Genomic DNA, 12,392 nt, shown 5'->3' with positions numbered 1-12,392 from the left:
TAGCTTAACATAACAACAAAATCATGTCAAGCCTAAACATTTCTATTTTGCCCACTTTTTTTTCTTTCAGTCCTTAATTTCCTATCTCATCTTCCTTGAATGCCTGACCTGGCTTCTCCGTTATTCAGTATGGGTTCTAATTTTTTAAATCAAGCTCTTCAATTACTGTCAGAACAACACTCAAAGTCTGAAATATTAATGTAGAGTTTTGTGCAAACTACATTTGAATGAAAACTTTCCGTTAACCTTGACAATATAAAAATCCATTTGCTTTCCTAAAGAATGCCAACAGTTCTCAAAATTATTTCGATATGCTTTTTGTTTACAGTTACTGAATGCTTTTATGTGCAAGATACATTGCTACAACACATGTGATGATGTGAAATAAAAATAAGCCACAGGGGAAAGCAGTTAGCCTAGTGATTAAGCTGCCTGTGATTCACATCAGAGTACCTCCAGCTTCCAAGCCTGACTTTGCGCTAATGCAGATCCTGGGAGGCAACTGGGATGGCATACACTATTTGATTCCTACCACCCCCATGGAAAACAACAACTGAAACTCCAGCTTCTGGTTTTGCCCTTTCCCAACACCAGCCATGGCAGGCATCTGGGGATTCAACCAGTGGATGGGCACCCTCTCTCTCTCTCTTTGCTACAAATGTACAAGTAAAGAACTGAGCCATCATCTAAAGGTATATCACTAACATTTCTCCTTTTTCAATCTTCACAATCACATCCTGCAGAAAATCTGGAAGGAGGTTAGTAACAACACAAAGATGATCCAGAAAATCAGCTCCTGCCTCCAAGTATTAGACTTGAGAACTAGCGTATAAACTAGTGTGGGTCTAGAGTAAGGATAATAAATTCATAGCTGAGAAATTGGAGAAAAGATGCTTGAGTAAATTTTCCAGCCAGCTTTAACCATGGGGTATTTATTCAAGCCAGATTCATCTAAAATTACTGATTTCTCTAGAAAAAAATGTAAATTTATATTTTATATGTAATTCTTTATAAATGTTGACTACATGTCCATTTTATAAACACTCACACAGACAACACAGACCAACACAATCCTGTGAATGCTGAGGTGAGGTAGGCCATGTCAGATTGGGCCATAGCATCAATCAGCACATGAAACTCTCTGAGTAGGGGATGGTGCAAGCCTGGTAGGGTGGCTGAGAGGACTCCCCAGCCGGGTCACTGCTCCCACTGGTGAGTGTGAGAGCTAGAATTACAGGCAGACCAGACTGGGCAAGCACCAGCTGTTGTCCTACATATGAGCTGGGTTAGGGGTAGAGCAGGCTGGGCTAACCAACCATATCCACTGGTGCATGCATGAGCCAGAATTAAGTGTGCACTGGTTGGGTTTTGCCACAGCACTTGCTAGCAGGTGCTGGGACTTGGGAACAGTCCTATCAGGTTAGACTGCAGAACCATCTGGAAAGTACAAGATCTCGGGTTGGGAGTGGGCTTGGTAGGGACATTGTGGGCATCCCTCTAATGGGCTACAGCTCCCACCGGTGAGCAAGGAAACCAGAAATGGGGGCAGGTAGTGCCAACCGCCAGCATAAGTGTGGGGTGGAGAATGGGGTTGCTCAGGCTGAGCTAGACTCCAACACCCATTGGTATTTATAAGAACTGAATGGGATGCAGGATGGGCTGGACCAGTTTGTTGCACATACTGGCACGTCAGGAACCACGGCTGTGATGGGTCTTGCAGGGTCTTCCAGAGATTGCTCAGACTAGGGCACAGTTCCTGCTAATCTGGCGAGGGCCAAGTGTTTGGTGGGCAGGGGTGGGCTGGGCCAAAATAGTCACTGAGCTGTGTATGTAATGGAGCTGGAGACAGAACTGACTGGGCAACTGCCAACTACCAGTTGCTCAAGGATTGGAAAAAGCAGTATCATCATAATGTCCAGATTCAATGCAATTCCTAAAAAATACCAATGCCATTCTTTGCAGAGTTAGACAAAATAAGCCTAAAATTCATATGGAATCACATGAATAGCTAAGATGATTCTTGAGCAAGAAATCTCAAACTGGAAGCATTAAAATACCTGATTTCAAAGAATATTCCAAAGCATGGTACCTTCATAAAATCTGATATGATCAATGAAACACAATAGGGAACACAGAAATTAATCCATGTAAACAGAGCCAACTTGTTTTTCACTCTCTCTCTCTCTCAATGGAATACAATTCAGCTATAAAAAATATGAAACTTTACCATTTGTGGCAAAAAGAAAGCAACTAGAGGACATGATGCTGAGTAAAATAAACCGGATAGAGAAAGGCAAGTATCATATTCTCCATATGTGGGGCGAAAATTTAAAAAAAAGAAAGGAAAAGAAATTTTGTACCTTTGCCAAAACAGTGACTAAGTGTGTTATACTATGATCAATTTAATAAACTGACAATACTTTAAAATTTACATATTTTATATTGGTGAGATCATTTTATCATCCAATTATTTTTTATGGCCATTTTTACTCTATATCCACTACACTAGGGTTTTTCTTTTCTCTTTTTACTTGTTAAACTTCTTCAACTTGAGCTTGACCTAAAGCTGACTTATTCAGCAAAGTGTTAGAATTTTAACTGTAATATAAATTTAAAATATTTTGATAAGTTGTCCCAAAAAGAAAGGAAAAAAGGAAGGAAGGAATGAAGGAAGAATCGGAGAGAGAGCAGTAGAGGTAGTGAGTAAAGGAGTATCACATTCTTAAAATTATATCTATAAATCAAATAGAATCTGTTAAACACCAATTTTGAAAATTAAAATTTCAATAATTTTTTAAAGATTTATTTTACTTTAATTGGAAAGTAAGATATACACAGTGCAGGATCTTCCATCTGATGATTCATTCCCCAAGCAACCAAAATCGCCAGAGCTGAGATGATCTGAAGCCAGGAGCCAGGAGCCTCTTCCAGGTCTCCCACGTGGGCACTGCATCCCAAGGCTTTGTGCCGTCCTTGACTGCTTTCGCAGGCTACAAGCAGGGAGCTGGATGGGAAGCAGGGCTGCTGGAATTAGAACTCGTGGCCGTATGGGATCCCGGCACATGCAAGGCTATGACTTAAGCCACTAGACTTGTGTCGGGCCCCAAAATTTCAATAATTTTAAAAAGGAACATGGCACTTTCCATGTATCCTGTTTGTTATATCTCTGACTGCTCATTAGGCCAAGGATCTATGCCTGAGTCATCTTTGTATCTTCCAAAGCATTTTACTGATAAATATTTCTTGGATCAACAACAACAACAACAGAACATCCTACTTATAACATTTTCCCTGGGGCTGTGAATATTCTAGCTTGTAAGTAGCTTATCTTGACTCATGTTATTTGCTATTGGAGCATTACAAAGGGAATTTTATTGCAATTCATTATTTGATTTTTTTATATATATACTATGGAAAGCAAGTGAAAAACTGACATGTATAAACTGGGAGCTTTTACTTGTCAGGTAACCAAAGATACAATAAACTCACAAATGCAAATAAATTAGACCCTGAATAAGGCCATGAAGATGAAATTTTAATATTTCATGTATTAAGATACAAAATCATCTGTGTGCACATTTGGCTTGAGTTAACTTTCCTACACATATTTTTTTTTTAAAAAAGGATTTATTTGTTTATTGGAAAGGCAAATTTATAGAGAGAAGGACAGACAAAGATCTTTCATTTGTTGGTTTACTGCCTAAGTGGCTACAATGGCCAGAGTTGAGCTGATTTGAAGCTGAGAACCAGGAGACTTTTCCTGGTCTCCAACATGTTTTCAGGTTCCCAAGACTTTAGGTCATCCTTGACTGCTTTCCCAGACCATAAACAGGGAGCTGGATGGGAAGTGGAGCAGCTGGGACACAAACAACACCCATGTGAGATGCTGAGGCTTGGAGGCAGAGGGTTAGCCATTTGTACACAGTGTTGACCCCTAAAAATGTGCTTATTTGTCAGGGCCTGGCCAAAAGCAGAAGCCAGGATCTCCAGCCAGACCTACCACATGGGTGACCAGGACTCATGGACCACCACATGTCTCCCAGGGGTCCTGTATGGGATGCAGGCAACCTAAGTGATGTCTGAATCATTGTGTTGAATACTTGAGAATTCTTATTCAATGTATTTTATTCAGTCTTACGTCTAAGGTATTAGTTCCTGAAACATGCATATTAAAAATTATGCATGAATTTCCACTTTTTTGCACCAAATAATCTCTTAATTCGATTATTCCATGAACCTCTTAAATATCCTTAAATAAAATTATGCTTTAATTAAATTATCCCATGAACCTTTTTGAAGGACCCTTACATATTATTACAAACATTAAATATATTTTAATATATAGATGTAAATATATATGAATTCACACATATATGTAAGTTGTCATTCCTACATTTATAAAGTTCATTGGTTGTATATATTATTTTCACACATGACATACATTCTCACTCATATAGCAATAAACATAAAAGCAAGTGACTCTCCCTACATGGTGGTAGATACTGTTTGACTTCATTTTGGCCTTCTGCTTCTTGAATATTTTTTTCCTCATAAATTTACAACTTGAGAGAGTGCTCATCCTTTAATATTTTCAGGCTGATAAGAATAAATGAAGGGTCAATATTGTTTAAGTAAGAGAAACAATCTTTAAAGAAATTGTTGAAAATTGCAGGAAGACCCCACAGAAGCCTATAACTGATTGGTAATGACAGTTTAACTCTATACTCTTCCACAGGAGCAGTTTCACTAAGGAACATTAAGTTTAAATACTGAAATGGTAGATAGATTAGAAAGTGGTCTCACTCTATATTGGCTTCCTCTAAAATTTGCTGCAGAAAGCCAAAGTTATTCAACCAAGAAAATGGATAGAACAGGCAGGCTCCCAAGGCAGGCATGTAGTTTCTATGATTTTGTTCTGTCACCATATGGTAGGATTACATGACATTATTATTTTCAAATTGCATTGTGCTGATCCAATATCTATTCTAGTCCCTCATAAGAGCTGACAAAAGAAAAGTAATCAAATTTGTGATAGCCACAGAAAGAACCCATCATTTCCAAGTTCTTATCTTGAGTGACAAAAAAAAAAAAATCTCAAGTATATCGGAAGAGAGATGAAAGAAGTCAGAGGTAAGGCAGACTCTGAAAAGTGATGGCCTGCTGGCATGGATGAGGACGGGAAGGCACCAAACTGCAGACTACTAATAACTGAGGGCAAATGTTTTTCATACTTTCATTTTTAGATTTTCAGTAGACATATTTTTTTTTCAGATCCATTTGCACTGTCATCAAGCAAATAACTATGATTATTCAACTGCAGATTACAATGAAGAATCCAGGTTCCAGGGTCATGGTACTAATTAACAGAATAGGAAAGAAGATTTAGATGTTTTCAGATTCTATTTATCTAAAATAGAGTCCAGGTTTTCCTATGCCCAGCTTGTTTTCAGTTTCAAGAATACACAGTAAGTGAACAGGATGAAGGCTGTGGAAATCCAAGTCACCCTTCCCAAAAGCACAGTGACTTGTCAGGGCGTGTATGGAAGGAGAAGGAACCAACTCAGCCAGACTGCAACGGAACAGCCTGGGAGGCAAGCTGGTCAGGTCCAGGGCCGTGAGCCCCAGCGTCTCACTCCTGCAGCTCAACGCTTGTTCCACAATTCTGAGACGTTGCTTAAGCACTGCATGCAACCAACAAATAATGCAATCATTCTTAGCTTAAGTAGCTGGGGTAGTTCCCCATCTCAATCCAATCACAAGTGAGACGGTTAGGAAAGGTACAAACGCCTTGATTGTGATTTTCCTGATCTCATTTGTAGTACAAAAAATTAAATTATTGGATAAAAGACTGCCTCTGGAGTGGAACAGGACTGGAGGCCACCAGGGAGCTTGACAGTAAAATGCAGCACTGTGATCAATCAGAGGAGGTCAGTGAAAGCCAACTTTGGGTCAATTTATTCAATGCATTACTAATCTCCACCTATTATTTAATTAAATCCTTTATCAGTAGGTTTTGGGTCAGAGGTATTTTTTCCTTTTATTCCCATGAAACAATCTGGCATTATCTTTCTAGAGGCAACTCAAAAAAGAACTGTACTTGCATCCCTATCAACAACTTCAGTCTGTGTTTAACATGGAAAGGAACCTAAAATTTCACCTCTTTTAAAAAATTTGTTATCATCATCATCATCATCATCATCATTACCATTATTTTATTGGAAAGGCATAGCCACACAAAAAAGGAAACACAGAGAGCAAGATCTTCCACCTCTTGGTTTACTCCCCAAGTGGTTGCAACGGCTGGGGCTGAGCCAATCTGAAGCCTGGAGCCTCTGCAGGGTTGAGTGCAGGGTCCCAAGGCCTTTGGGGCATCCTCCACTGCTTTCCCAGGCCACAAGCAGGGAGTTGGGACAGGAAATGTAACAGCTAGGACACAAGCCAGCACCCACACAGGATTCCACAGGATGCAAGGTGAGGCTCTTAGCCACTAAGCTATCACGCTGGGCCCAAAATTTCATTTCTTGTGTTAGGTTCTAATGATTTGCCTTTAGCTATGAATATCTCTTCTGACTATACCTGTGTTTGCATAATATTAGCAAGTTGATATGAGGATATTTAAGAATAAATATTTACAAGGATTCACTGAAAGGAAAATGAGACTAGATAAGTAAATTATTATTCATAATCTTCTTGGAAGAGAAAAAAATGCTGAGATACCTTGGGATCACCAAATTAAGGCTTTAAATCCCAAATTTGTGCTCTAACTAGCTCTACGCTCTCCAGCATGCCATTTAATCTCTGACGTGGTCTGTTGAATTATGAAACAGAGATCATCACACATGCTCTACTCTACATTTAAGCCACCATAAACATTTATTAAAAATCTTCAGTGTACCAGTGCTTTTGCAAAATACTAAAGGATATTAAAATTCAGGACATTATTGAAGAATTCAATACCATTAATATATGTGCAAGTCCTTTGTGAAGCATAGTTCATCACACAGACTGCTATCTTATGCTACCAGGTGGTCGTAAATATATTTCTAAAGGTGCCAGGAATATTTAATTCTCATTGTCAAGGCAAGGGAACTTTTATCTAGGATAATTTTACAACTAGAAATCTGCATCAGCAAAATACAATTTATAGTAATTACCAGGAAAAAAGGTAGAAAAGGAAAGAAATGACTGCTTTCTCTACAGGACAGAGCAGAGAGTGGAGCAGTTATTTTAGCTGACATTGGGGAAACCCACACCCAGGAGAGTGAAGGTCCTGGCCCTGGGCTTCCATGCAGCTTCTTGCAACTGCAGCCATGGAGGCAGGTGATGACCCATCACTTGGGCCCCCACCACAAATGTAGGAGAGCAGCACAGGGCTTCCTGTCCTGATTTCAGCCCCCGTTGCTATGGGAATTTGGACAGTGAGCCAGCAGATGGAAGATCTCTGACACACACACTCTCTCTCCCTCTCTGCCTTTCAAGATGAAACAATAATAAAATAAGAATTTTTCAAGAGAGAAAGCGTAGGCAAAAAAGACAGAGAGGTCATGTTCACCCACGCATTTGAGTGGAAATGTCAAGACAGCATTCATATCACTTGTCAACTTATATTTTCCATAATAAAACAGGAAAATAATATTGGAAAAAATTTTTATTGGATGAAGGAAAAGAAAAATGCTAAGAAGTAGCAACCAAAGACATGAGGACAATAGGAGCAATCGCTTATTTCTCTGCAGTGGGAGAAATCCCACGAGAGTGGTGAGATCAAGACAACCACACGAAGGATGAACGCTAGAGAAAAGGCCTGCGATGAGAACACAAACCTCTGGTTGGGAAAAGTCTACAGTTAGTGAGGTCTGAGACTATAGAATTCCTGGCCTTAATCTTTCCAGAAACTTTACCACTATTGCTATCAGCTAACATTTCAAAATGATACTGGGTGGTATCAGCAACACACTAGATGATAGTGGAAACTAGAAATGAATGAATCCTTTGAGGAATACGCCTTTAGTATGTAGGAAATGTGATAGAAGGACGTGCATGGAAAGCCAATATAGCAAGACTCAGATCTGAGTACAGGTAAGGAATATAAAATGAGACATATTCCTACTTTCTATTTCCATTATTGCTCCAAGAAAATTACATACTCCATGTGGAAGAAGAATCACATGATATGGTTATGGGATTTTTTTGTTTTAAAGAAAAATCAACTGAAATGTGCTATTCTTTAACCTGTGAGATACAGATTACAGATGATCTGTCCAAAAGTTATTGTTAACAACCTCTTTGTAACTGGAAATTCACTTTCTAAGGGGAAGAAAAATCCCTCAATGGGGAAGAAGACAACTGGAAAGAGTGTGCTATTTAGAACAAACACCAATCCATAAGTCAATGAAACCATTACTAATTTATAGTACTGTGACTGTTGAAAAATACTGCCACATCTGTGGTTCTTGGAACTTATTTCCTTATTCACTGTATAAATGATCTTAATTATATTGTTGAAACAATTTGAAATAAAACATGTTATTATGCTATTTTGGATAGTATATAAATTTGAGACTATCATTAGGTAAATATTTATTTTTGTCTATTTATTAAACACAACAATGACGAGTTTAAATTTTCTTACTCTTTCTCTGTCCTGGGTCTTTAGTTAGTCTTTCCTCCCAGGTCACAAGAAACATCAGGCAAAGGGATGATCAGCTCAGCTGTCCTAGAACTAATTCAGTAATGGGTCATTGAACTACAACATCTCTATTCTCACTACTATTGCTTTGGGAATTAGAATGAAAGTCAAGGAATCAACAAGGCAAAAAAGCAAACAAGTGAAAAACACAAGTGCATGTGTTGAGAATTAGATGCAAAACCCCTTCATGTTGGATATTTTTTTCCTTATAAAAACCACTGTAACACCACTAAAAATAATGATTCATAATTTAATGAAATTCATAGGTTAGAACGCCAAGTGTAGCAGAATGTAAAAACGAAACCCAAATCAAAAGAATTGCCAATCAGTATCATTAAGAAGGTTAAAAAGAAAAGAAATTATTTTTCTTAAGTAGTGAAAACCAAGTGGTAAGTAAACAGGTGTTCACAACTAAAGTACCTCCCTCTTGATATTTGATGGAACAGACAGTAGTCAGGATGAAGGATGAGGGAAATGATCAGTAATGGGTCACTTACTTCTTTGTATCCGAAGATGATGCGTCCATCCATGAGCAGGGTAGCCTGGAACGTGAAGCTTCCCAGGTTGTAATTATCCTGGAGATGTACATGATCCCACTGGACAACAAGTGCCGTGCCTAAAAAGGCCATTGAACCAGACAAATCACAATGAGAAAAATACACAAATCAATGCTGGTGACAGTTTTCATGAAAACCTGGACCTGGCTTCCAAATCTAGCACTTATTCCATTTCAGAATTATGGGAACTCTGTTATTAAAATAGTACGTGAGATTTCTTTTTTTTTTTCAATAAAAGGATTGAATATCATCTGAATATTTGGTAAAAATCTAACCATTTCCTGAGGGTTAACAGTGTGCCAAACCAGTGTGGAGAATTTTGCCTAAGAAATTGCAGTATTATTAATGGACCCTGTCTGCTTTAATTTCCATGAACCAACTTCAAAATGTAACCCAAGTAGAATAAACCCATATTTTCACAAATGGTGGGAAAGATATACATTTTTAAAATACAAGAAAAATGTCCTTTCCATACTTGATTTTATACTTTTCCACCCTAAACAAATTCCTTTCATTTGGCTCTGCTGTGGCTGTGGAGACATTTGGGGGAATGGATCAGAAGATGGAAGATCTTTGGCCACTTGCCACTCTCAGTTTCTTTGCTTCTCAAATAAAATTTCAAAAAGGAATAAATATTGTTCTGTATGTAGTAGCTAACATATAAAAAAAAAACCAATTTAGTTAGGCAGCCAGAAAATATGGAGAAAACATAACCAAGAGAAAACCAAGAGCTGACGAACTGACTTGACATTTCCCAAGAACTACCTCCTGGCCCACCGACCTGCTCTGCTTCTCTGAAGCTAGTTAGATATTTAAATCCGACCACACACTGCTCCACCATGTCACAAGCTTATAGGGATGAGGCAGCCTGGATTCTTAATCAAATGTTCTGCTCAATAATGGAGGCCAATTTTTAAATCTCCAGAATAAAAACAGAAACAACATGAACTAATGTTATACAAGATCATTATCAACTGCAGTTTCTGATTCTGTGCCTGATTAGCTTGTTGATCATTAGTAGGAACTGTACAGTGTTACTGACTAATCATGAGAAAATTGTCTTTGCAGTAAAGTATAATTTCTCCATTTTTGTGTGTGCAATAGTGTTCTGTGACTCACTTACATGGTTAGTAATTATCCAGTCTAGCTCTAAGAAGCATCATCTGTTTTATAAAACCTGGTGCCTTAAATCATTTTTGAAATTCATTTTTCAAAAATGCATTTACTTGAAAGGCAGAATTAGAGAGAGAGAGAGAGAGAGAGAGAGAGAGAGAGAGAGAGAGAGAGAGGGAGAGAGTGCACATTGAGTCCCCGTATGGCTAGATGATGCCAGGGGCCAGGGACTCCACCCTGGTCTTCCATTAAGTTAAAGGAACTTTTCCATTGTGGAAAAATAGGCCCAAATACTTGGCCATCCTTCACACCTTTCCCAGACATGTTAGCAGGGAGCTGGATTGGAAGCTGAGTACCAAGACTCACCCCAGTGTTCCAATATGGATTCCAACATTGCAGGTGGTGGCTTACTTTGCTATGCTACAACGCCAGCCATGGTACCTCCATTCTCATAAAAATAAGACCTAATGAATAATTTTCAAACATATTTCTGCCTCCTCTGGAGGAGCTTTGCTTTCCTAAATTGCTGAGCATTTTCTCAATATTCTTAACCAATCAATGGTAAAAAACACATTACCAAGTTTCTATAATATAAAAGGAACTCTTGTGAAAACCTTATGTTGTTTAAAATTGTTTCATCCATTTAACAAAGCTCAATAACTCAGCTTTCATCATTAGATCATAGGAACTCAATATTCCCGCTGGTCATTACACAAGATAATTCAACAGGCTAAAAAAATAAACAATAAATAAATTTCTGAGTAGTAAAACTTCTACATTCTCAGAAGTAAAAGAATACCTTACATATTTAATTCTTTCATTTACCAATTCATTGAGTATTTATTGTAGGATTTACTGCTTATTAAAATACCTAAACCAGACGCTGGAGATAAAATGATGTCTAATGGTCACTGTTAGGCCCAGTGCGGTAGCCTAGCTGCTAAAGTCCTTGCCTTGTATGTGCTGGGATCCCATGTGGGTGCTGTTTTGCATCCTGGTGGCCCTGCTTCCCATTCAGCTCCCTGCTTGTGGTCTGGGAAAGCAGTCAAGGACGGCCCAAAGCCCTGGGACTCTACCTATGTGGGAGACCCAGAAGAAGCTCCTGGTTTCTATCTTTGATAAGATGCAGCTCCGGCCATTGTGGTCTCTTGGGGAAGTGAATCGGGCCCGGCGCGGTGGCGCAAGTGGTTAAGGTCCTCGCCTTGCACGCCCGGGATCCCATGTGGGCGCCGGTTCTAATCCCGGCAGCCCTGCTTCCCTTCCAGCTCCCTGCCTGTGGCCTGGGAAAGCAGTCGAGGACGGCCCAAAGCTTTGGGACCCTGCACCCGCGTGGGAGACCCGGAAGAGTCTCCTGGCTTCGGATCGGCATAGCATCGGCCCGTTGTGCTCACTTGGGGAGTGAATCATTGGACGGAAGGTCTTCCTCTCTGTCTCTCCTCTCTGTATATCTGCCTTTCCAAGGGAAGTGAATCGGCAGAGAATCTTGCCACTCTGTCTCTCTGCATATCTGACTTTCCGATAAAAATAAATAAATCTTGAAAAAATAAATAAATAGGGTGTTAGTCTCCTATCACTTGTGTAGAGTGCAAACATTTTCACCCATTCTGTTGGCTGCTGCTTCACTTTGTTATTTGTTTCTGTTGCTGTACGGAAGCTTTTTAGTTTGATGTAGTCCCATTTGTTTATTGTGCTTTGACGGTCTACGCTTTTGGCGTCTTGACGAAGAAGTCTTTCCCTGTTTCTGTTTCTTGGAGAGTGTTTCTTATGTTCTCCTTTAACTGTTTGAGGGTTTGTGGATGTAGATTTAGGTCCTTGAACCATTTAGAGCTGATTTTTGTATAATGTGACAGGTGCGGGTCTTGCTTCTTAATTCTGCAAGCTGTTATTCAGTTGTCCCAACAGCATTTGTTGAATAGACCAGGCATTTTTTCCTGGATTGTTCTCAGTTTTCTTGTCAAAGATTAGTTGGCTATACATGTGTGGGCTTGCTTCTGGCGTTTCTATTCTGCTCCATTGATGTTCTCTGTTTCTGTACC

The 12,392-nt window shown here is 39.2% G+C and overlaps 1 protein-coding gene across 2 annotated transcripts in view; it reads right to left on the bottom strand.

Moving 5' to 3' along the window:
- The window catches only part of PLXDC2 (plexin domain containing 2), a 400,824-nt gene that overhangs the window by 95,828 nt on the left and 292,604 nt on the right, over nucleotides 1–12,392 (bottom strand). For both annotated transcript variants that reach the window (XM_040967893.1, XM_040967894.1), the window contains one exon: nucleotides 9,184–9,302. In XM_040967893.1, coding sequence (XP_040823827.1) covers nucleotides 9,184–9,302 — 119 coding nt within the window. The remainder of the gene's footprint in view (nucleotides 1–9,183; nucleotides 9,303–12,392) is intronic.

This window comes from Ochotona curzoniae, unplaced genomic scaffold, assembly GCF_017591425.1.
Source record: "Ochotona curzoniae isolate NIBS_2020 unplaced genomic scaffold, NIBS_Ocur_1.0 scaffold_4683, whole genome shotgun sequence".
Classification (NCBI taxonomy): domain Eukaryota; kingdom Metazoa; phylum Chordata; class Mammalia; order Lagomorpha; family Ochotonidae; genus Ochotona; species Ochotona curzoniae.
The sequence above is the reverse complement of the archived record's forward strand: the minus strand, read 5'-3'. Positions and strand labels throughout refer to the sequence as shown.